The following is a 27,237-nucleotide window of genomic DNA, read 5'->3' on the forward strand; positions in this document are numbered from 1 at the left end:
CTCGAAAAGTATTGACTTACGTAAAAAACTCTAGAACAAAAGTTGCTTAAAATCAGTCAATTTATCCATTTCCGTTCTTATCTTGAATGTATGTTTTTTCACCTCCGAGAAGGGGTGACTGTCACCCCCCAAGTAAAAGCAACCAACGGCACAATTTCAACTTTGAAGTGGAGGGTAAGTAGAACCTAAATTAAAATTTTCATGCAATTCGGAGTTGCCCCTGACAATTACACGGTATCGCCGAATTTCCCGTTCATTTACTGGGCTAAAAATAAAACAACGAAGAACAATGAGAAAAAATTAAAATGGCCTCTTTGCGTGAATTGTTCCAAAGAGAATGGCCGGAAACACAAAAGATCGAATGATGATATTGAATGATGTCCAGAGCTCCAACCTCTTTTGTAATGTGGTCCACATACCTTGTTGGTGATCTTCCCCGGGCTCTCGCTCCTTGCACCATCCCCTGCAATGTCAGCTTCTCCAGTCCATCTCTATTCACCACATGGCCAAAGTACACAATGTTTCGAAGTTTACGTATAACGTACAGCTGTCTGAGAATATACTCGTTGGTTCTTCTTGTGGTCCAGGGTATTCGCAACATTCTTCGATAGCAAAACATTTCAAACGATATCTATAGTACTTTTACGAACTTCCTTCAAAGACGAGCATTCAGATCCATATAGAAAAACGGAGACCATTGTTTTCACAAGCCTTATCGTTATATCATGGTGATGTTGAGGCTTTTCCCTACTCTAGTGAGCTTTGTCGTTGCTATCTTTTTAAAACCTTTTTATATACTTGGCTTGGTTGGTGTCACGGACTCCGCAAATGTTATAATCCATTTTAAAAATAGTTCTAGGCTACCTAGACACCTGAAATTTTCAGGATAGCTTAGAACTAGCTAACAATACAATAGTTCACTGCTATTATACAGGGTGATTAATAATTAGTGGGGTGAAGCTCCGTAGATCCGTTATAGTAATGTATAGCGATAAAACTTAATAACAAAAATTGTAGCGAACTTTGAGCTTCACATTACAAAATTAGTTAGAATGTTACAAGGTGTTCGATAACATAGTGGCAGACCAAACTTATGTTTTTTTTTAATAGAACACCCTGTATTTTATTTTATATTCAAAATCTTCGTAACTTTTCGATTACAAAAATATAAAGGTTTGGTATGTTATACGGGGTATTTACAAAGTTATAACCAATTTTATATGAAAATCGTAACAAGTTTAACTGCCTGTATAAATAAAAGCAAGCACAAGGTCAATGGTTTATTGACGTCATATTTTTTATTGATTGTCAAAATTTTCGAAAATGATTGTTTTGCTAATTTTCTTTATATTGAATACAGGGTGAGTCAAAACGCAAGTACATTATTTTCTCAGTAATTTTAAATAGAACACCCTGTATTTTATATCATTATCGAAAAGTACCATTACCATACTATAATTTTTGTATAACATTCCCTATGCGTAAATTTATTAGTTTTCGAGATAATATCATTTTTCAGAGCAAAATTATTAATAATTAGGGGTCTAAATCTTTCCAAATTTTAAGTAAGCCATGACTGAATAATTGTCTAAAACTTACAATTTACGATTGCTGATTATCAATCTGTAATCAAAGTTGGCTACAATTTTTGTTATTAACTTTTATTACTATCTATTACTTATAACGGATTTACAAAGCTTTACCCCACTGACCAATCACACTGTATGGATAAATCGATTTTTTTTATTTCAAACTATTTTAAAAATGTGACTAATGCAATGGTATTTTAAAGTACGTTAATAAATCGATATCTACAAATTGATATTGCCTCAGTGGCATTAGACTGCAGATCGAGAGGTCCCCAGTTGGAACCCGGCTGTTGCGTATCTTTTTTTAATTTTTTTAATAAATAATTAAAAGTTTATATATTTAAAATTATATATACCATTTTAAACAACCATGGTATTATAAAAAATACTATTTTATACTAGTGTAATTTTTGGAATCATAATTATAAATAACAGTTAATACACCTACTAAAAAATCATATTTTATAAGTTAATTATTCTTTCCAAACATGTTGTGTCCTATACGTACAATAACAAAACCGTGATATTATAAAAAGTACTTTTTTATTAGAGTGTAATTTTTGGAATTTTAAGCATGTTATCGTTAAATCGTTTATCGTTAAATTATTTTATATTCTTGCCTATAAATAATAAAAAGGTTTTAAGTATTCTCGTAAAAAAGTTCTTTTTTATAAAAGTGTAATTATTATTTCTTTGGTGCATCCTACGGAATTGGTTATGTGGGTGCCCAAATACACAAATTGATTTACCACTTCGATGTCAATGATTCTGACAATGTCTGGCTGGTTGTTATTTCTTCTATCTATGATCATATTATTTATTTTTGATCTAATTGTGGATAGACCTGCTTCCAATCTCACTCATTCTATCCGTTCTAACATCTCCTTCAATTCTTCCAAGGATTCGTCAAAAAGCGTTATATCATTTGCGTACCTTCAGTTCTTGATTCTTCTGCCGATAATAAAAATGGAAAGTCCCCACTAAAATGGAAAAATTTACTTAACTTTTTTGGTTTTAGGACCTACTCTTCACAACCAAAAGGTCCCAATCACGCTCGAGTAACTGCAAATATAGTATACTTTCCTCCCCTACTATTATGTTATACTTACTTATTATTTATAAGAAAAATCCGTATACCACGAGAAATCTATGTACCAAGTGTTTAATCTCTAGGACCTTTCCTTTAGGAAAGTGAGAAGCCATATTATTAATACGAGAAAACCTGTTGATCTCAAATTCAATAAAGTTCTTGTTTACTCTAATAGCAACTTATCGAAGACTTTTCCTTCCAGAAAACAAAGGTATATGGATATGAGAGGATTAATATTATATTTATATTATACTAAAACAGTACACTCTAAGAGTAGACTCCATTTGTTTTCACATCTGCAAAAAACTATTTTTTGTGGACTGAGGCAAAAAAACAGACAGAGAACATTTGTCAATAATAGTATTATGTAAAAAGTCTATAAAATATTTGTAATTTCATCGTCTTCTTCTTTCCAGCGTGCCAAGCGGCGTCAAAAACCCTCTTGGACGCCATAGGGGAAATCTACGAGAGCCAATGGACTGGACACGACCTGCTGTACGTTCAGACACAATCTGTTGATATGTTATGGCAGGATTTCAGTCACAAACTAGCGGACCAAGTATTACTTCCATTAAACACGTATCAGGGACAGTTTCCAGAAATGAGGGTAAGACAAAAACTACATTACTCATATTTTTTAGTTCTTTATTTCGTAAGTCATCAGAAAATGTGGATTTACGTAAAAATCCTGACCTGACAATTTGAAATACACCAAACAACGTCGGATGTGCACTTATGCCCCCCTCCATGCGCGGATACAGAGGGGGTCAACGGGGTCATGGACCCCCTATTGTCTTCTTCTTCAGGTTCCTTCCCCTATCGGAGGTTGGAAATCATCATCGCTATTTTAATTTTATTGGCCGCACTTCTGAATAATTCTAATGAGCTGCAACCGAACCACTCTCTCAAATTTCTTAGCCAGGATATTTTGCGTTGTCCAGGGTTTCTCTTCCCTTGTATCTTCCCTTGCATAATTAACCTAAGTATTACGTACTTCTCGCCCCTCATTATATGACCCAGATATTGAATCTTTCTAATTTTAACAGTTTTTATGACTTCACATTCTTTCTTCATTCTTTGTAACACCTCTATATTAGTTACTTTTTCAGTCCACGATATTCTGTGGATTCTCCTGTAGCACCACATCTCAAAGGAGTTTAATTTTTTGGTTTCAGACTGTTTTATTGTCCACGCTTCCATGCCGTATAGTAAAGTAGAAAAAAAGCTAACAACGTAGCATTCTTGTGCGGATCTCTAGATTAAGGTTACGGTTGCAAAGTAAGTTCTTCAATTTTATGAACGTGTTTCTTGCCATTTCTATTCTAGATCTGATTTCTTTTGTTTGATCTCCATCTTCGGTTAGCCACGTTCCTAAATATTTATATGTTAAGCAGTATTCCCCTATTGTATTTAGCCTAATAATGCAAATAATACCTCATAAAAAGTCACGTCTCAAATTTGCGATACAGTAAAGCTATAAAAATGTGAATTTTACTAGATAATCCAGGCGTACCCATTGACAGTAGAAAGGTTAATCTTAACACCTACAGTTGGTAAAGAGCCGCCAGTGAGATTAATAGTCGTGAATTGTGTTTGCTAGCGGTAAATACATAATAGCAAATATGTCCAAACGAAAGGGTAACAATAAAAACAACAAGAATAATAAAGTCCCACCAGAGCTAAATTCTTTTGACACCGAAGATATCTGGGATGAATGAACTTTCCTCTTTGAGGAAGTGTGAGCCGTATCGCTAAATCTAGAATAATAAAGCTTTGTTACTTTCAATATTCAGATGCGTTAGAAATTGTTTTTCATGCAACGTAGCAAGTCACCTACGGCTTGATAACACGAAAAGTGCCCCCCCCCCCAGAGCTCAATCTTTTTGATACCGTAGTTATCTGGGATGAGTGAATTTTATCCTTAGGGTAACTGTGAGTCGTATGGCTAAATTTGGATAATATAATATTTGCGGTAAATCTGGCCCCCGCTATTATAAATTTCTAGATCCGCGCCTTCCCCCCTCCCATCTTATAGCATCGAAATGAAGAAAGTTTCTCCTCGCTCTTCACTACGACGTAGTTTATGGAGCTTCCCTTAATCTCGGTATACATATGCGAGCCGAACGGTTTGCGAACGCTATATTCGTATAATTTGTATGGCGGGACGAACCACTTGCGAGCTGCTCGTTCGTAGCTCGTCACGAATCACGGCCTGTCGGTTTTGGTACGAACACAAAGGATATTCGCAGTTCAATTTGGACGGCGTACGCAGCGATATTGTATGTTCGTGTCGTCGAATCGAGATTGTGTGAATGAACATTTTTTTTATAGTTAGTAAACAAATAATTGTCTTTATTTATATTTAGAACGTAATTTTGAGGTAAAATTATTACAAATTAAATTCGCACAAATTGGTTCGTCGCTTTCAATATACCTATCGTGATGAGTTTACGATGAGGTCGCTGTAAATATATTTTAAACGAACTATACGCGACCAATTCGCAAACAGTTAGGCCCGCATAGGTATACAGGGTGTCCCGAAAAGATTGGTCATAAATTATACCACAGATTCTGGGGTCAAAAATAGGTTGATTAAATCTCACTTACCTATATACAATAGTGCACACAAAAAAAGTTACAGCCCTTTGAAGTTACAAACTGAAAATCGATTTTTTTTCGTATATCGAAAACTCTTAGAGATTTTTTATTTTAAATGGACATGTGGCATTCTTATAGTAGTAACATCTTAAAAAAAAGTTAAAGTGAAATTTGTGCACCCCATGAAAATTTTATGGGGGTTTTGTTCCCTTAAACCCCCCCAAACTTTTGTGTACGTTCCAATTAAATTATTACTGTTGCACTATTAGGTAAACACAATATTTTTAAAACTTTTTTGCCTCTTAGTACTTTTTCGATAAGCCAGTGTTTATCGAGATATTTTGAATATTTGTCGAATCCACCACATATTTTTGTATATGGTTAAGTACGATTATAGAGATCTGTTAATATTTGAAAATTTATTTATAATTTACATTATTAGGCATATTTTGAAAAAGAAGCCACATCTCGATAAAAGGTGACTTAGCAAAAAAAGACTAAGAGGCAAAAAAGTTTTAAAAACACTGTGTTTACCTAATGGTACCACAATAATAGTTTAATTGGAACGTACACAAACATTTGGGGGGTTTAAAGGAACAAAACCCCCATAGATTTTTTATGTAAACATATTAAAAAAGAAGCCGCATCCCGATAAAAACTGGCTTATCTAAAAAATACCAAGGAACAAAAAAGTTTTAGAAACGTTGTGTTTAACTAATGGTACTGCAATAATGAATTAATTGGAATTTACACAAAAGTTTGGGGGGGTTTTAGGGAACAAAACCCCCATAAATTTTTTATGGGGTGGACAAATTTCACTATAATTTTGTTTTAAGATGTTCCTGCCATAAAAATGCCCCATGTCCATTTTCAATAAAAAATCTCTAATAGTTTTCGATATATTGAAAAAAATCAATTTTCATTTTGTAACTTCAAAGGGCTGTAACTTTTTTTATTAGCACATTTATACTAAGGTAAATTAGGTTCAATCAAACTATTTTTGACCCCAGAATGTGTGGTATAATTTATGACCAATCTTTTCGGGACACCCTCAGGCCCGGACTGGCCCGCCGGCCCACCGGCCCTTGGGCCGGTGCGCCTTTTGCCTTAGTTAGTATCTATCCATAAAAAAATTAAATGCTGAAAAAAAAATTTTTTTGAACCATTACACAAAGATGATGCAGCTATTATTTCCCTAAAAATGTTTTTACTTGCCTTTGATTTCGCCGTTTAGCCCCGAGGGCGCACCAGAAACCTACACAATGAAGCCAGTCGGTACAAAAAAATACCAGGTATCAGGTATCAGATAATAAAATAGCTTAGATACGGCGCCCTCGAAGACCATTTTTACGATTTGGGCGCCTTTCGTAGCAATCAATATCCGCTGTTTCTTTCATAATAAATATGTAGCTTTGATGCAAGGAGCGGCGCCCCAGAAGAAAATTTTTACGATTCGGGCGCCTTTCGTAAGTATCAGTTTCAGCTGTTTCTATTCTAATACATAGCTTAGACGCGGCGCCCTCGAAGACAATTTTTACGATTTAGGCGCTTTTCGTAGGTATCAATTTCCGATCATTCTATTATAATAAATAGTTTAGATGCAACGCGCGGCGACCTCGAAGACAATTTTTAAGATTCTGGCGCCTTTCGTAAGTATCAATTTCTGCTGTTTCTATTATAATAGAAATAGCGAATATTTATACCTACGAAAAGCGCCCAAATCGTAAAAATGGTCTTCAAGGACACTGCGCGTCACATCTAAGCTATTTGATTATCTTATATCTGATATTATTGTAAAGAGTGTTACATTTCACAATTGGCCTAAAATATATAGGTGTAGTTTTCGGCGCTCCATAACTACATAGATACATTATACATACAGGATTTTTGCGCCCCAGAATCCTAAATATTGAAGCCAAATACAACTTGTAAACTTGTATCAGGTATCAGATAATCAAATAGTTTAGATGCGATGCACGCCGCCCTCTAAGATCATTTTTGCGATTCAGGCGCCTTTCGTAGGTATCAAGGTAGGTTTGCGTAGGTAGGTATCTGCATGCTCCGAGTATGCCCAGAGGGAGAACGCCTGCGCATTACAAAATTGGACGTTCAATAAGGTCGAATATTGCCCTCCGAAACATACTCGGGGCATGCAGCACGAACACGGCTAATATAAGAGTGTTACATCTCACAATTGGCCTAAAATATATTATGAGTAAATTCAACTCGTATCAGGTATCAGATAATCAAAGTCTAGAACACATAGCTCGAAAATGGTACCCAGTGTTTTATGTTAATAGTCTAGATGCAACGCGCGGCGCCCTCGAAGACCATTTTTACGATTAGGGCGGCTTTAGGTATCAATCTCCCCTGTTTCTGTTATAATATAAGAATGTTACATCCTACAATTGGCATTAAATCTACATGTGCAGTTTCCTGAGCTGGTTAACTACATACATTATACACATAAGATTTTCGCGCCCCAGAATTTTACATAACGATGTCGGTGAGTACAAGCAGCGCCCTTACACTTTAGGTTTTGTGTTAAAATAGTTAGCGCCAATTAGTATAGTGTAACCAAAACCGTGGACCCAAATCCTAACAATGTTTTCTAGTGGGCTGCTTTTTGTTCTCAATACGATATACCTGTATAAAAAAATAATAGCTGTGAATTTTAAAGTTTAACACATGGGTTTAATTTAGCCACCATAGGATTTTTCTTCTTCTTTTTGTATAGACATGACCTTGTCTGTTTTTTCAATTTGCCTCTAGTAAGTCGTGGTTCCATCGTTTTCGTGGTCTTCCAACTGATCGTCTTCCTATTTGGGAACCGTGTCTCGCTGTCCTTACTACTCTATTTGTTGTCATTAGGCTTATGTGGTAACTCTATTCTATTCTTGTTTCTTACCCAATTATCAATGTTATCCACCTTACATCTCCGTCGTATATCTGTTCTTCTAGCTCTGTCCCATAGAATCTTACCATCGATTTTTAGAAGGGTTTTCATCTCCGCTGTTTCGAGCAAACTTTTTGTCCCGTCTGTGTCGAGTCGTGTTTCTGCCGCGTATGTCATAATTGGTCTGATGACTGTTTTGTAAATTCTGGCTTTCATTTCTTTTCCGATATTTTTATTTCTCCATATTGTGTCATTCAGGCAACCTGCGGCTCTGCTTGCTCTATTCACTTGAACTTTCATTTCTGTTTCGAGCCTTCCGTAGCTAGATAGTGTGATGCCTAGATATTTAAACTCCATCACTTGTTCCATTATCTGACCATCCAGCTTCAATTTACATCTTATTGGATTTGCTGTTGTAACCATGCGTTTTGTCTTTTTGGGTAAATTAACATGTTAAATATTCTGACGGCTATGTTAAAAATTGGTGCAGCATTCGTTGTAAATCAACTTTCGATGTCCATCTGTGTGGACACGCTTGCCGTCTCCTTAGTCGTTCATTCCTCGCCGGATTTTTCCACTATTCTATCTCGTTTCTCAATGCTGCTGAGGGCGACTTGTCTGAAAGTGCCCTCCATGTCTTCGGTGACTCTCTTAAGGTTTTTACCGCATTCTTGATCTCGACCTTCGTGTCTGTATTTTTGGGACATTAGTTTCACTAAACTATTTGTAACTCTGGTAAGTTTCTCCATTGCTCTTATCATAGCCTTATGTCGGAGCCCTCTTCCTTCTCTCTAGATCTTTTTCCCCAAATGAGGAGCTCCTTTCAAATTTGCCTCCTTGGAAGATCCGTCTTGGTCAGGTCCCTATCCCTGACCGACGATCTTCTAACCGAAGACCCCCTTCTTCGAAGATTATAATCTCCTCCTTCCTCTTTTCCTCTTCGCTGAGTACTTTTCTTTTGTACATTCATAGTTTGTTCCAGCTGCACCACCACTGGTGACTCGCTCCATTGTCTCTTCGTTTTGTTTTATTTCCTGCGTCAGTTCTCCGAGGGCTCCGTTTGCGGCCGTCTGACGCTAGACCGCTAGACCATTCATCACTAACACCAATCATCATGATTTTTGTCAAATGTTTTTGAACCAGTAGATTATTCTGTAAAAGCAGTTGAAAAATTATTAGCACTTTTCAAAACCAAAGAGCGTAACGGAGTAAAAGGAATACTTGAAAACTGAAGCTATATGTTTGTGGCATCTTAATATAATTTACTATTCCCAATAAAACTAGTAAATTTCTTTATTGATTTAAATTTAAATTACATTTAAAAAATTCACAAGTAATATTGATTTACTTGACATAAAAAGTTTGATGTAAAAGCTTAGGAGGGGGGTCTGGCGCCTTTGTTTAGATATTAGGTTGGCGCCTTTTTTAGGATTTGGGTTGGCGCCTTTTTCATGAGCCAGTCCGGCCCTGGACACCCTGTATATTATGTACCGACCTTAAGATACTATTATGTGCCAAAAACATTCGTTTCTCTTCATCTTATAGGCGTGAATCACGCGTATCAAAAAAAAGTTTATTAATGGCAAGCTGAAAATTTGTTAATAGCTTAACGGTGTCTAATCGAACAAACTTTGATGTATGGGAACACTGGAACAGGGGAAGTTTTAATTGTGGATCGTGATTTTATTTGTGGAACTTGTCCTCCTGACAAGTTTATGATTGTGAAAACTAGCAGGTTGTTTTTAAGTTTATTCAATAGCAAACTTTATAGCGAGTTTGGTAAATAATGGGCCATAGCTTAACCTTAGATTCCTGAGGTTAAAATATATCGATTTAAGCTAACTTACCTTAGTACTAAAGTTGATAATAACCGAAATACAGGGTGTCAAAGTTAAACTTTTATTTTATTTATTTTTGAATATTTCCTGACAGGCATGGAACAACAACATGAAATTTGGTAAGAGGTGCTGCTATTGTTCACCCTACTAAATTATGTTAAACAAACGTTTCTGGCTACTACCAGAGGCGTACGACGGGGGAACGTGAATAGTTGACCCTTCCCAAATTCTACGCCACTAGTGTAATTTCTATTTTAGTGCAATTTTTTTATTCTCCAATACTTTCTATGTCAATAACATACTCTTCATTCGTAACGATAAAGCCATTAGTTTTCGAGATATTTAAAGCTAAACATGAAGGAGCATAATACATTAATCAAAATAAGTGTGCCTTTTCATTTTTAACTTCAAATATCTCGAAAACTAATGATTTTATCGTTACGAATGAAGAGTATATTATTTGCATAGAAAGTATTGGAGAGCCTAAAAATTATGCTAAAATAGCAGTTTATCAGTGGCGTAGAATTTAGGAAGGGTCAACCATCCACTTTCCCCTGTCGTACGCCACTGGTATTAATCACAAACGATTATTTAACATAATTTAGTAGGGTGTATAATACCTACAATTTCTGCCAAGTACCATAAGGATATGTCAAATAGTTTTATAGTACCGGGCACACATAGTTCTTAAAGTTTTAAATAAAGAATAAATTATTTAAAAAAAAAGAATACTTTAAAACTATTTGACATATCCGTGTGATACTTGGCAGAAGGTGTAGGCGCTGTACACCCTACTAAATTATGTAAAATAATCGTTTCTAGCTACTACCAGAGGCGTACGACAGGGGAAGTGAATGGTTGACCCTTCCCAAATTCTACGCCACTGATGAAACTGCTATTTTAGTATAATTTTTAGATTCTCCAATACTTTCTATGCAAATAATACACTCTTCATTCGTAACGATAAAGTCATTAGTTTTCGAGATATTTGAAGTTAAAAATGAAAAGGCACACTTATTTTGATTAATGTAATATGCTCCATCGTTTTTAGCTTCAAATATCTCGAAAACGCATGGCTTAATCGTTACGAATGAAGAGTATGTTTTTTACATAGAAAGTATTGGAGAATCAAAAATTTGCACTAAAATTGCAATTCCTCCAGTGGCGTAGAATTTGGGAAGGGTCAACCATTCACGTTCCCTTGTCGTACGCCTCTGGTAGTAGCCAGAAACGTTTATTTAACATAATTTAGTAGATTGTACAATACCAGTACCACTTACCAAATTTCGTGTTGTTGTCCCATGCCTGTCAGTAATTATTCAAAAATAAATAAAATAAAAGTTTAACTTTGACACCCTGTATTTCGGTTATTATCAACTTTAGTACTAAGGTAAGTTAGCTTAAATCGATCTATTTTAACCTCAGGAATCTAAGGTTAAGCTATGGCCCATTCTTTACAAAACACCCTGTAGTATATGAAAAACTATTTGTTTGAGTTGGGCATTTTAATAAATCCGACACGTAGAACATGTCAAATGACAGGAATTATGTTAGTGATAAATAGCAGTTTGATTTTTGCATGATAATTTTTTTTTTATTTAGCTAATGCCTCGACAACTAATGGCCATTGGCATGGTAGGTACGGTAATTTTGAACAGTTAGGTACCTAGTGCCATGTGTAGTGTGTGTTGAGTAAGTGTCTTGTTACTTTGCAAAGTCGACGTCATTGTCTTTGCAAAGAGACGCTAATTGTTTCCGAACGTCTGCGGTCCATCCGGTGAGTACAAGGACAGAAACCATATTCATCTATTAATTTATAATAAATGAAAAAGCTCTGACCCTGGTGAGATTCGAACCCACAACCTTTCGGATTTTTTCGATCCAAAGGCAGGCGCTCTTACCACTGAGCCACGGAGGGGGTGGCATGATAATTTAATGAAAGGGTAACAAATAAATTGGAAGTTCTGTCGGACAAAATACATGGGACGTTTTCGTAGTCTGACGTTCGAAACCTGTAATCTGTTCCACAAATAAAACTTTCCCTGTTCCAGTGTTCCCGTACATCAAAGTTTGTCCGACTAGACACCGTTAAGCTAACAGATTTTCAGCTTGCTATTAATAAACTTTTTTTTTGGTACGCGGGATCCAGGACTATTATTTTTGCGCCGTCAAATTTTAATTTGCGTTCATATATTTATGAAATATTTATTTTATTTATTGAAATATTTTTTTTCTACGAGCGTGCAAAAATGTCTACTTTCGCACACGCGTTTTAGTTTAGAAAGTTTTACTTTTCCGCACGCGTTTTACTTTTCCGCACGCGTGTAGATATTTTAATAATATGGCCTTAAAATAATTATAATACATGCAATAAACTAATACTTAGATATTATTTACTATTTTATTTCAAATGTATCTTATTGTGTTCCTGTTTTAATGAAATTAAGGCGATTATTTCATTCACAGGAGATTCTGACCAATAGAAAGCTACAGAAATCTGAATTAAATAGATAATTTTTGATAATTGCCCGTCGAAGTATATTACGTCAGATGCCCTTCGTTGATACGAAAAAATACATGCAGTGACATTAATGACAATTAATGTTTTAAAAATTATAAAAGTGATGACTTTCAATCGTCAAATATTTATAAAAACTTTGTGTTTAATTGTACTAATTTGTACTTACATAAATAAATTACAATAAAATTTTGGTTTTGAACAGTTTTATTCATGAAATAATCGCAAGAAATTGCACTCGAACTCTAAAATTAATATAGAATTTTTGCCCTCGTGACACTTTGACATAATTTCACTCGCCTTTGGCTCGTGAAATTAAAACTGCCAAAGTGTCACTCGGGAAAAATTCAATAATTTTAGAGCTCTTTTGCAATTACTACTGATAATTCGATTAAATAAAATTATTTTGACATAATATTCGAAAGTCAAATCGGTAGACAATAACAGTCGTTTTGAATCATCGTCATGGAAACCAAGATCGTCGTCATGCTAACTAATTATATTGAAAGTTTGGTTTTGACAACTTTGTCAAAGAAATAATTTGTGTATGTATTTTCATATTAATTAAATTAATTGATTAAGATTTGGTCATTTTTTAAAGACTCGTAGAAAAAATATTATTCCTAACTCTTGCAGAAAGTCTCTTTTCCGCACTCGACTGCTTGCTGAACTCCCGCTTCGCGTCATTCGGCAAACTGCAGTGGCGTGCGGAAAAGTATGACTTTCTGCACTTGTTAGGAAAATAACTATTTTGCAATATACTTAGTTCTAAAATACGAATTTTGCGCAATAATTGTTTCTTAATTACATATATGTAGTTACTTTAATAACTGTTTCTTCTATCATTATTGCATCTTTTACATACCTTCTAATAAAATCTCGTAATATGAAATCATCTCCAAACATAATTACAAAACATATTGTTCTATAATAGCATAGCCGATATTTAATTGTTACAAAATACCAGCATTAATAGACGAGATTTCTTTCCAGTTTCCTCCTTTTATTAAAATGCGTTGCATGTATTGAATTTGTTAGATTCATCGTGGACGTTAGATTCTTCCCACGGACTTGTATTGTACCATTTGAATGGATGGAGATGTAGGTTTTATATTATTTAAATGTCACGTATATCTGCATAGACGCCTATTGACTGGTCTGCTTTAATACAACGTAATATTAGGTAAACTTCATGATTATTCATAGTTATTTCTTATATGAATAAGAGTACAAGGTCAAAGGTTTACGGCCTGATAACCGAAAAAAAAAGAGTTTTTTTATTAAAAAATGCATTTCTTTCCCATTGGTTAATTTCCCAAATGTATGTTTGTTTGTATGTTTGTTTTCTTAGTTTTTATCATGTATTTGGTCTTTTTGAAGTTATACTTCTTTACCGGCGATATGAGGGTGAATTTTTATATGTTAAAACCTATGATCTCGGCGCATGCGCATTATAACTCTGTTCTGATTGGATGTTCAAATGACATGTCAAAAATTATTCAATATGGCGGCTGTGGTACAGCTGTAGTTTGATTATTTATGGTTGTTGCGTTTTAAAATTTGTGTGAAAAGAAACAACAAACAAAAGTTAGTTAATAGTTATACTGTCTTTTTAAGTAGTTTTCATATATGTACCTATATTTTTGGACTTTCGGACTATTTTGGACAAGGAAAACTCATTCTAATTTGGTAAGTAGTTTTTATTATAATCATATTGTAATTATACATTTGGATTAGGTTGAAATACAGTAGAGCGTCGATTATCCGAACTAATTGGGGGACATAGGTGTTCGGAAAACCGATTTGTTCGGATAATCGAACTACAATATATTGATACATATTTATAGTCATACATATTTATCCACAAGTGAATAAAAGCCATATTTATATACCTACATATTTATTTATATCTTGATAATGACAACTAGCAACTAAACAAAAAAGTGCAGTCTTTGCAACAACATAATTATTTTTGGATACAATATTGAAGAAAATTGAAGATATTTTAAGCGTCAATTACTAACGCTTGCTCGGTATTCGAGTGCGGGACGCGGGAGTCGATAGTTCGAATAAGCGGTCGTTCGGTTGATCGACGTTCGGATAATCGACGCTCTACTGTACATTTATTTTCTCAAGAATGGGGATTTTAGAGAGAAATCCCAAATTAGGTCCGATTTTTATTTTTAAATTATGATTTTTTGGCGTAGATTTATTTATCTAGTAGGTATGTAATGCTTTGATTTACATACTTAATTTGATTACCAACAAAAGTTCTACCAATCTTCATCTAATATATTGTTTTCTTACTGTTTTGTTATATTTTAATATTTTCTTCCACAAAATTTAAACTACATAATTTAATTATATTCAAAACAACTGTCAAACAGTAAAACGTTCAGTTACCCTATTTTTCCACATGACAAATAATGTGGAATTGGACGAGTGAGTCTAGGCTTCGATTACGAATCAAAGCGCCCCGAAAGTCACGGGTTCGATTCCCGATGCAAGTTTTTATTTTTTTTTTTTATTTTTTATACATTTTATGATTGTAAGTATATTTGTTATATATTTTTTTTTCAGAAAATGCGTATTTAAAATTTTTGCCAACAATTATTATCGTTCAGAAATCATTTTTTCTTTGTGGCATTCTTCAATGTGTTTGTGTGCGTTTTATTCTTTTATTTTTTAAAATTTTTGGTATTGCCTTAAAAATCACATAATATGTAGTAGAAGTATAACTGCTTGCGTGCGTACAAAGTACACACACATTCTTTTTTTTTATGTCAATTTTTAATCCATATTTTTTACAGAAACGGTTTGTTTTGTTTATAGACGGAGAGCTAGAGGCGAGAAATCATCGTCATAAGTAATATGGAGTTTGGCATGTGAAATGTGTCTATTGTATATTGATAACTATGACCCCTTTCAGGCTGACACCTCAGTCGATACAGGAAGTAGCAATAGGGGATGAAAGGGGAAAGTTGGTGCAGTCATTAAATGTTTTCACCTTCTATTTTGTTAAACCTCCATCGATTTGCATGAAAATTGGTGAGTAGTTAGAGCATAACTCAAGAAACAAAACTGATATAGTGCCAACGTGCGCTTTTACCCTGGGGGTGGATGCCACCCCTTCTCGGGGGTGAAAACTATTTTATTAAAAATAACCCCACTAATCGATAGAGGGACAAATTTTAAGCAAAATTTGTTACTTCTAATTATTCAAATAAATCAATACTTTTTGAGTTATTGAAGGTCAAAGATTTGAATTTTTCGTGAAATAAATACATGATGTAAAGCGGTTTTTCGTGAATAATTCAAAAACTGTAAGTTTTATCAAAATAGTTATGATTACCAAAATTGAAGATAATAAAAAATAAAAGAGATTTATTATTCGAAAAACCTTTGAGAATTAATAAAAAGTGAGTTATAGGTGATGGAATGTATATTTTTTTAGGCTAGTACCCAAATCTATGTATTCGATCAAATAACGGGAAAACGGTGCATTTTATAAAATATATTTACTGAATACTTGTCAAAGTACTCAAGAATACCTATCAAGTGAGCTCCAGATGAAGTTTATAACATCAAAGCTAAGCAAGTGATGATGAAAATAAGAGAACCCTTTCGAGTTTTTAGGAAAAAGTGAAAATTAAAACATAGGCTATTTATATATTTATTTTGAAATTTGTTAACAGAATAATTTTTAAAGGAATTTCGGGAATGAAGTTAGGATTATAATTTATTATCAAGTTCGTTTTATTACAATTTAAATATAACAAGATAAAAATGCGAGCATTATTATAACGAAAACTTTGTTTTTTATGTATTTAAATTTCTAATATGGAAAATTGCTATTATGAAAAGTTGTTTAGAATTAAAAATTATGTTTAATGTGCAATTATATCCTACTATATTGTGAGCTATAAAGGCACTTTACTGAGCGAATTTCTTGAGCGAAATTCATATTTTTTACACATCGACTAAAATCGATACAATTTTATATAATCTTATGTTTATGATTGCATCTTGGATTTTAGACCGTGCAGATCTTTTTATGAAGAATAATTTTTGTTCGTAAAATTAATAATAAAAGAGTTATAAATGAAAATGATGATTGGTAGGTAACTCTAATTTGAGAAAAAAATTAAATATTTTTTTTATTAGAAGAATGTAGATAATAGTTACATTATTATAATAATTAGTATTTATTTAATTATAATAATAACATCTATTGCATATATTGGAACACAGTTTTTAATTCCAAACAATTTTTCGTAGTAACAATAATTTACAACAGGGTGAAAAAAAGGTACTTTAATCTTGAGCGAAATTCATATTTTTTAAAATACCTCCTATAATATAGATAAAATTTGCTATCTGATGATTGGATCGTAGGTTTTAGACGATGCAGAACTTTTTATGAATTATAACTTTATTTCGTAAAATTAAAAATTAAAAAGTGTCCCATAATATATGTGTCCAACTTAAGTAGACACACTGTATATTATACAATATAATATACATAATACATAAATCATTGGGTAGACAGCACCAAAATTTGTAACCTGCCATTTAACATTACTTACATTAAAATTAATAAGTAATATTTATTTATTTGATATTTCAATTCTTTTACAGTTTATATGAAGTAATATATTTTTGAAATAATATGAAATTTTCATTAACATTTTTACGTACAGTGTCTCCATTGTAGAATTATCTCGCTATTTAGAATTGCTAAAAAATCATAAATTGCTGTCCCGAGATGCAACTTGTCTTTGAGGTCGGTTATCTCGAAGATGGTTTGAGATATCGAAATGCCGTTTAAAGATTTGGATTCAGGAGACAAAACTACATTGACATCGGTACATAAGCTCCAGATATTGCAGGGGTGACAACGCAGGAACGAACGAACGGACTTTGCGAATTTATAAACGAAATCAAAATTTTCGTTGAAAATACTATTTATTTTTCACTTTCGCTGTCACATTCACTAAAATCGCTATCATAATTATTTTCATCACTTTCGCTATTATGAATGTCATCATCAGCTTGCTCATCATCCATCTCATCGTCTGTTTCATTCTCAAAAATAATATCTCTAACAATCTCTGGCATTTGAGGCCCTTCAAACCATTTGAATTTATATGTGTTATCTTCAGCAAGTTCCCAACCATTTTGTTCAATAACCAGATCTGTTGGATTTTTTTTATAGGCGTTCAACCAAATACTTGTAATGTATCGTGCTCGTAAAAGATGTTGATATAGCTCAGATTGAGATGGATATATTCAATATAAACGCCGACTCCGAAATGACAGTAGCAAGTACCTATACAATAGCGTCAATTTAAGAGCACATGCGTGAAGTTACGAATGATAAAAAGAACATATTATTAATTAAATGTATGTTACTAAAATATTATTTTTATATTATTTCGATATTTAATTGAATTTTTTCTATCGACATAAACTTAGTGGCGGTTCTAGCCTTCAGTTCTTACAGTACTTTTGTACTATAATTTTCGTTAAAAAGGCACGTTATGTTGTTTATTCAGCGGTTGTGTTCCCTGCCCCCCACTTTTTTTGGTCTAGAACCGCCCCTGTATAAACCGAATATGTACAGAAACTGAGGGTGTCCAATAATGGGCACATTTGACATAATATTCAAATACATTTTTGCTATATTTTATATAAATGTCTTAAAACAATTTTAAAAACTTATATAAATAATATAATAATTAAGCTCCAAATTTTTGGAGCCTAAACTTTGAAAAATGTTTGTAGCATAATGTTTAATGGTATCAACTTTTCCGGGAGCTCATTTGATACATATTTCTAAGTACTTTGACAAGTGTTCAGTAAATATATTTTATAAAATGCACCGTTTTCCCGTTATTTGATCGAATACATAGATTTGGGTACTAGCCGAAAAAAAAAATATACATTCCATCACCTATAACTCACTTTTTATTAATTCTCAAAGGTTTTTCGAAAAAGAAATCTCTTTTATTTTTTATTATCTTCAATTTTGGTAATCATAACTATTTTGATAAAACTTACAGTTTTTGAATTATTTACGAAAAACCGCTTTACATCATGTATTTATTTCACGAAAAATTCAAATCTTTGATCTTTAATAACTCAAAAAGTATTGATTTATTTTAATAATTAGAGGTAATAAATTTTGCTTAAAATTTGTCCCTCTATCGATTAGTGGGGTTATTTTTAATAAAATAGTTTTCACCTCTGAGAAGGGGTGGCATCCACCCCCAGGGTAAAAGCGCACGTTGGCACCATATCAGTTTTATTTCTTGAGGTATGCTCTAACTACTCAACAATTTTCATGTAAATCGATGGAGGTTTAACAAAATAGGAGGTGAAAACCTTTAATGACTTCGTTAACTTTCCCCTTTCATCCCTTATTGCTACTCCCTGTATCCACTGAGGTGTCAGCCTGAAAGGGGTCATAATTATCAACATACAATAGACACATTTCACATGCCAAAGTCCATATTACTTATGACGATGATTTCTCGCCTCTAGCTCTTAGACTATTAGTATAATGGGATTGTTCAGCAGAGCTTGTCATAATCATGGTGTCTTCTGCGTATCTTATGTTGTTAATAGATCTTCTGTTAATTATTATTCCTTCATTTTGAGCTAGTAATGCTTCTTCAAAAATGGCGTCACTAGTACATTAAATAATAATGGATACATAATATGTCCCTGCCTAACTCCTCTCCTGACTTCAATTTCTGGACTCAGTTCGTTATCTATTACAATTTGTGCTCTTTGATTCCAGTAAAGATGTGATAAATAGAGAAATGAAGACGTAATAGTAAGAATTGAATATCGGCTGAATCAATGAGAACACGAAAGAATCTTCTTCTTCTTGTAAGACATGGTCCTGTTTATTCTACCGTCTTATGATGTTGATATCCAGCTATCGGACCACCTCTTCCGAGTTTTCCTATTGATCTTTTTATGTTGAATTTGTGTTTTCCCCATTTCGCGATTCTTCCTGGGTATAATTCTGTCGACATGATTTTTCCAGGTGCGGCGTCATGCTTGTGTGTCCATCCCACCATATCCTATACCAGGGGTCACCAATTAGCGGACCGCGGTCCGCATCCGGACCGTGAGTTAGTTTTGTGCGGACCTTCAATAAATTCAGAATATACCTAGTGTTTGGCAATTTTGAAAATGTTTGGCCACGAAATTTTGTACTATGTTTGGCTCAACTTATGTGTGCGACGCCGCTTTATCAAGAATGAACTTTATTAAAAATCGGTAGAGATCTAACTTAACAGATGAATATTTCAACTCTCTAATGAGACTCAGTCGCACTAAACTCACTCCAAAGACAGGTTGTACATAAAAGAATGTCATTTTTCTCTTTGATAATTTAATTTTGTAAAGATTTTTCCCCCTTATTTACTTACTAATCAATAATTTTGAAATTAAGTAAGCTGTAATATAAAATTGTCATGTGCATTTTTTATATTCATTTCCTCTCTACTATATGTTAAGTAGGAGTACATTTCAGATGTGCATTTAATTAAAATAATTGTCAGATTTAATAAGTTTGCAACAAACACCCTGCATTGAAACTAATGTAGAAAAGATAACATGTTAATTAGCATTTTGTACTATGATTATTTATTTTAAATTCCTCAGTTTCCTTTCTACAAAATTGACGATGTCTAAAAACTTCATTAGCATTCAAAATTCAATTCCTAACTTTTAAAATATTCTCAGTAACAATTTACAATACTGCTGTTTTCAAAATATACTGATAATAAGATCAAAACAATGAATTTATATTTTACTTATTGTACCAGGAAAACTTAGAAAAGTATACAGTAACCAAAAAACAATCAGATATTATTAGTTTTCCTTTCCATATTAGTCCATGTGTGAGGCCACTTTCGTATGAAAAATGTTTCTGACTCGATTTCTTTGTGGATTCCTGTTCAAAAATGTCCCCCTTAAACAAATCATAAGGGTGAAACATTTTTTTAAGCAAATTTAAAATTACTTTTTTGCCTCCTCGAAAAATGTATTTTTAGGTTTCTTGGGTAATTGTAAACAAAAAAGGTCTCTTGTCATATTTCTGAAAAGTTCATAGTTTTCGAGTTATAAGCGATTTAAAATCTGAAAAATGCAAAAATATGCATTTGCGATGCTTGAAAACTCTGAAGTTTTAATAAAGTGACAGATATTTTTTGTTTAAGATGACCCAAAAATGCTAAAAACATATTTTCGGGCGCAAAAAAGGTGATATTTTGAATTTGTTAAAAAAATGTTAAACAATTTCTGCCCAAAAATTTCGTCCGGCACCCTTCTGATTTGTTTATAGGGGATATTTTTTAAAAAGAATCCACAAAGAAACCGAATCAGAACAGCCAGACACAGGCAGCATAAATCCGGACCCCGGAAGTGTCATAGGTTTTCGAAACGGACCCCCATGGAAACTAATTGGTGACCCCTGTCCTATACATCAGTGTTTCTCAATGACTTATAGTTCTTACTATTTACGTTTCTGTAGTTCTCATCAGCCGTTTTTTATAAGCAATGTTTCAGCTCTTTTTCCGTTGCATATGTTCGTAAAGTTGTAAAATTAATTTGTTGCTCCAAATCTCCTAAAACTAAAAAATGACTAAACTCTAAATCATTAATTATTTATAAATAAAAATAATTATAAAAAAATGTAAATTATAAATAAATTGTGCCTCATGAAAAATAACGGAAGAGAAAGATATACGGAGAATTTCAGATTGATACATCTTTTTAGTGCAATTAGAACGAAAACATGCATTGTTTCGGAAAATTTCAAACAAGCTTATATTTTTCTAAAACTATTTTTGTTAGTTTATATACATGTTAAAGTAAAAAGTTCTACTCGCAGATTTGGCCGCTAATTCCTTATTAATTGTTTAAACAATAACAATTGTTTTGTATAAATAATTTTAAAAATATCGATCAATTCATTATTTACTTTGATTAAATATATTTCTATTTTTTTTTTTTTATTATGCTGAATCCGAATATGGCATTGCAATTTGAAAATTCTTATACAGAAGCTCTTATACAGTGTGTGCGTAGCTAGGAACTACATGGAAAACTTTTTTATTATCAATTTTACGAAAAAAAGTTATTCTTAATAAAATGCTCTGGATAGTCAAAAATCTAAACCCCAACCATCAGATATCAAATTTTTTTATCAATTTTATACGAGTTATGTCAAAAATATGAATTTCGTTAAAGAGTAAAGTACCTTTATATACCAGAATATCAAAAAATGCTATTATGAAAAGTTGTTTTAAATTAGATACTATGTCTAAATAAGCAATTACATCATTCTAATGGAAAAAAAATTTCAATTTTTTAAACTATTTTATTATCACTTTTACGAAAAAAGTTATTCTTCATAAAATGCTCTCCCTGGTCGAAAATCTAATATACAATCATCAGATATCAAACTTTTTTAATTTTATACGAGGTATGTAAAAAATATGAATTTTTCTTAAAGAGTTAAGTGCCTTTATTATTCACAATATTTTAATTAGAAGGATGTAATTGAACACTAAAACAAATTTTTTAATTCAAAATAACTTTTCTTAATAACAATTTTCGATATTGTGAAATATAAAGGTACTTTACTCTTGAGTGAAATTAATATTTTTTGACATACCTCGTATAACATTAATTAAATTTGATATTTGATGATTGCATCTTAGATTATATATGATGTTGAGTATTTTATAAAGAATAACTTTTTTTCGTAAAACTGATAATAAAAAAGTTATTAATAGGTTCCAAGTTACGCAGACATACTGTATAAGAGCTAAAAAAAAAATTTTTTTGCTGAACAGTTATTATTGTTGAAGCTGATTATTAAATGTATTTTAGGTAAGTTTTACAGAAAAAAGTTTTGATCACTTTGTATAAGGTACATTCCATGTCAAATCACTCGGGCAAAAAATTTTGGATCTCTGATTTGTCTGAAAATTGGTATATAGCTTCTGCGGGACGTAAATATAAGATATTTAAGGTCAAAAAATCTTCTTCTTCTTTTTTCTCAAAATGTTATTTTACGCGATTTTACAGTGATTTGGTGTTTATTTAAACAAATTTGCATTTTCTGTCGTAAAGTATCAATGAAAAACATAATATTTTAATAGAAAGGACTCAAAAATGTCATTATATGGCATTATAACAAGTTATTTTTAATCAAAACAAGTTTTTATCAAATTTAATAGTGTAAAAAACGTTAAAATACCATTTTCCTCCATTCCCAAAATACATCATCATCGATTTGGCTGAAAATTTGCCCACAGATAGCCAAAAGATAGGACTTTAAGTGGTTAGAAGGATTTGAATTGTATTACAATACCAAAAAAGTTACATGCAGTAATATCAGACTCAAAAGTATACATATTAGTCCAGTCGGGATAGCATTTGACCTTGAATGCCGAGATGCCCAAAATTTTATTTTTCTGATCTTTAGGGGAGTCAATAGTAGCCTAAATTTAAAATCACGAATGAATTCCTCCGTTACGTTAGCCGCCATCTTGATTTTAAAGGAGAACCTGTTTTGCTCAATATCTCCGCCATTTTTAACTTTTCGACAAAAATGGTAGGAACTGAAATTGTTCCAAATAAATCGTATTTACAATTATTACAATTTCTTTTTAACAATTTTTGTGGTGAGGTCGATATTTTCGAGTTAATTTTACTTACATTAGACGTAGACGCCTATATTTTTGACTATAATATTGCATGTAACTTTTTTGGTATTGTAATATAATTCAAATCCTTTTCACCACTTAAAGTCCTATGTTTTGTTTATCTGTGGGCAAATTTTCAGCCAAATCGATTATGATGTATTTTCGAAATGGAGAAAAATGTAAAAACGGTATTTTAACGTTTTCTACACTATAAAATTTGATCAAAAGCTTGTTTTGAATCAAAGTAACTTGTTATAATGCCATATAATGACATTCTTGAGTCCCTTCTATTAAAATATTATGTTTTTCATTGATACTTTACGATAGAAAATGCAAATTTGTATAAATAAACACCAAATCACTGTAAAATCGCATAAAATAACATTTTGAGAAAAAAAGAAGAAGAAGATTTTTTGACCTTAAATATCTTATTTTTACGTCCCGCAGAAGCTATATACCAATTTTCAGACAAATCGGAGGTCCAAAATTTTTTTTGCTCCAAAATTGAGTGATTTGAAATGGAATGACCCATAAACATTTTTTTAGCTGGTAATTTTCTGTTTTTGTATTACATTTTTGTTATCTTTCTTAATTTTGTTAAAAAGAAATAGTTTATTTAATTTCTAAAGTAAAATAATTCAGTGCATTTTAAAGATTACATCCTAGGCTTTAAAAAAGCACCTATAAAACTGTAATAGGTCTGTTCAAACTTGAGTAATACCGTCTTAAAGTGGTGGTAATTCTATAAAACTACGAAGATTTCAAAAAGTACAATTTTTGAGACGTCTTATAATTTGTATTAAATTTTTGAGAATTTTTTTGAATGAAACATCATTTAGTAAGATGCTTAAAAGGTAAATTGTGCAAAATTGACAGTTTCGTAAGAAAAATTGTATTAGTTACACATTTTTAAATCATTTTTAAACAAAATTCATGTAAGGCTCACTTTCCGTCCACACCGTACTTATGGCCCTACATTTTATTTCTTTCTATTACAACCATAAGATAACTTAATTATTCTTCTTTCATGTTCAATTTGTAAAATTTTATTTGATCAATTAATTAAAGAATTACATTAAAATAACTCAACCGTGCACTTCGCCGTACGTTAGTTTACAGTGCTCCAATGTTTGTGAAAAGGGTGACTTTAGCGTTATAAATAAAAAATTATAGAAGATACAAATTTAATTTTAGAAAATTCTTTATATAAGGTTTTTTTGTAAAATTTTCTGAATTTTTCAATGGTCAAGTGTTTTTTTCTAAAATTTATATTTTCGGAGTTATTTAAAAAAACATCTAATTTCGTAGTTCATTTGTTTAATAAAATATGAAGCACCCACTTCTCGAGTGGAACTTTTTGATATGTTGTTTATTAAACATTTCTTAATGAAATTACAAAAAGTTCTATCTTGTTTGATTTTTTCCGAAGTGAAAATATATATGCACTCCCCTAATCAGTTAATTTAGACATTATCCCCAGACGTTAATCCAGACCATACGAAAGGGAAACGGTTGTTTCCGACAATATATACAATATATACAGTGGGAAAAATGAAAGAATACCCATGAACGATCACATCAATCTGTACCCGAGTACAATTTATCAGTACCCGGCCCAGCTCTGCTTAGAATAAATTAAATTAATTATTTGGCGACTACATATCATTTAATAATTCATGAGCTCCCAAAATACGAACCATTAGGTCGTTAAATTGCAATTTCTTTTGTATAGTGCAGTCACTGAAGGTAAAAATTAGCTATTACTTTCAATTTCGGTGAACCTTCATCGATTTTCACGAAAATTGGTGAGTGGTTAGAGGATATCCCAAGAAACAAAGGTGTAAAGGCGCAAGGTGCCTGATATAAAAATTAACAATATCATTTTTTTGGAAAAATTTTTGGAGTATAAATTTTGATCATATTAACTTCTTCTGAAGCTCATTTGATAGGAATTTCTAAGTACTTTGACTTGACAAGTATTTAGTAAGTATTATAAAATGCATCGCTTTCCCGTTATTTAAGATTGTATCCTTAGATTTGAATACTCGCAGAAAAAAATATACATTCAATTACCTATAACTTACTTTAAATTAACATTAAATGGTTTTTCAAGTAAGGAATTTATTATATTTTTTATTAGCTTCAATTTTAGTAATGAAAATTTTTTTGTAAAAACTTACAGTTTTAGAGTTATTTATGAAAAATCGCTTTAAAGCATGCATTTTTTTTTCAAAAAAATTAAAATATTTGATCTTTAATAACTCAAAAAGTATTGATTTATTTTAATAACGTTATATAACAAATTTTGCTTAGAATTTGTCCTTCTATCGACTTGTGGTGTTATTTTTAATAAAGCAATTTTTACCCCCGAGAAGGGGTGATGTCTACCCCAGGCTAAAACCGCAAGTTACTTTTGTTTCTTGAGGTATCCTCTATAAACTCACCAATTTTTGTCAAAATGAATGGAGGTTCACCGAAATCGAAGATCATAGTTGATTTTTACCATCAGTGACTGCACTATAGAAAGAAAATTGCAATTCAGTAATTGAAATGCGTGTATTTTGCGAGCTCATAAATTATTAAACGATGTAGTCGCCAAATAATTAATCTAATTCATTTAAGTGAAATTATCTCTTAATCCGGGAAGAAGGGGTGGTTTTATTGCGAAGGGTTTGTAGCTCAATAATCGAAATGCGCGTGATTTAAGAGTTTGTTCTTAGAATATATAAGCTATAGGAATTATATCCGCGATACGATATATTTTAATTTTTTTTTCAGCATGTTTCTCTCAAGTTAAATCAATTAAAGGGTTGTTTGGGGGTGAAGGGGATGAGCTCAAAAATCGAAACTATATCATTTCAAGAGCTCATAAATAGTTCGTAATTCTGCCGCAAAAATCGATTCAATATCCCTATTTTTATTATTAAATTATTATTAAAATATTAAATTCCTGCTCAGTGTAACGAGCTCAAAATTTTTAATTTGCGGAATATGAAAGCTTATAAATAGCTCATAAATCAGGGCTATTTGTTTTTTAATTTTTGCAAGTGGGGGGGGGGCAGCTCAACACGGGTAATTAGCCAAGAGGCAGCAGGTAGAATGTATTTTACTCGAGTAAAGCCCGAAATTTGAACTATTTAAATTATATTTTGGACTTACTATCGGATATTACCGATACCTCGTGAGTAACTCGCACTTTACCCGGGTAATCCTAGAATTACCTGTTTACCTAACTTTACCCGTAACATATACAATAAAAATGAATTCACCATCGTCATAACGTAAAGCGCATTTGGAATGAACTGGCAGTTAAAAAAGAACAAAAAGCATCCTAAATTCTCGTAGCAGATGGAGTTGCAAATACTTTTTATTTCGCACCTCATATTACTCACTTATAACCGTTTACGATTTTTTAATACGGTCGTAATAACAATGAGTTCTATTATACGCTAATCAAAATATCAATGCGCTCGTCGTCGAAAATGACGACGTTTCACTCTTGAACACCGTTTGGCATATCCAAGTTCCCATTGACATAGTCTTTGTTGGAGGATCATTAAAAGGCCGTTTTAACCACGGGAGGTAGTTAATCAATAAAACGTTTACTGTCACGTGATTGGAGATCGTATACGTAGTAAGCATTAATACAATTGGCAGGAATGAATGTGATTTCATGTTAAAAAATAATTTTAGAATGGATGAGGGTCCTTTATATTCTCATCTTTGACACTCCGCATGATAACACATTATTAGCCAACTTATTCCTATTTCTTCTAACGCTCACCACACTTCCCCAGGAATGTCATTATCATTATGTAAAATATCATTAAAAAACAAATTGGTTAAAGAATAAATCTTATAACGACAATCTTTACAAAAGAGCTTAAATTCCTTTAAAATGAAGTCTAGATAGTGCAGATTTTAATCCTTTATGTGTCAGTATGTAGCTATAATTACCACTGTTGTCAAAGGTTATTT

At 32.3% G+C, this 27,237-nt stretch overlaps 1 protein-coding gene across 2 annotated transcripts in view; it reads left to right on the top strand.

Moving 5' to 3' along the window:
• LOC114326748 (myc box-dependent-interacting protein 1) overlaps positions 1-27,237 on the top strand; it is a 288,862-nt gene that overhangs the window by 197,607 nt on the left and 64,018 nt on the right. For both annotated transcript variants that reach the window (XM_028275178.2, XM_028275179.2), the window contains exon 3: positions 3,096-3,286. In XM_028275178.2, the coding sequence (XP_028130979.1) occupies positions 3,096-3,286 (191 nt within the window). The remainder of the gene's footprint in view (positions 1-3,095; positions 3,287-27,237) is intronic.

Source organism: Diabrotica virgifera, chromosome 2, assembly GCF_917563875.1.
Source record: "Diabrotica virgifera virgifera chromosome 2, PGI_DIABVI_V3a".
Lineage (NCBI taxonomy): Eukaryota > Metazoa > Arthropoda > Insecta > Coleoptera > Chrysomelidae > Diabrotica > Diabrotica virgifera.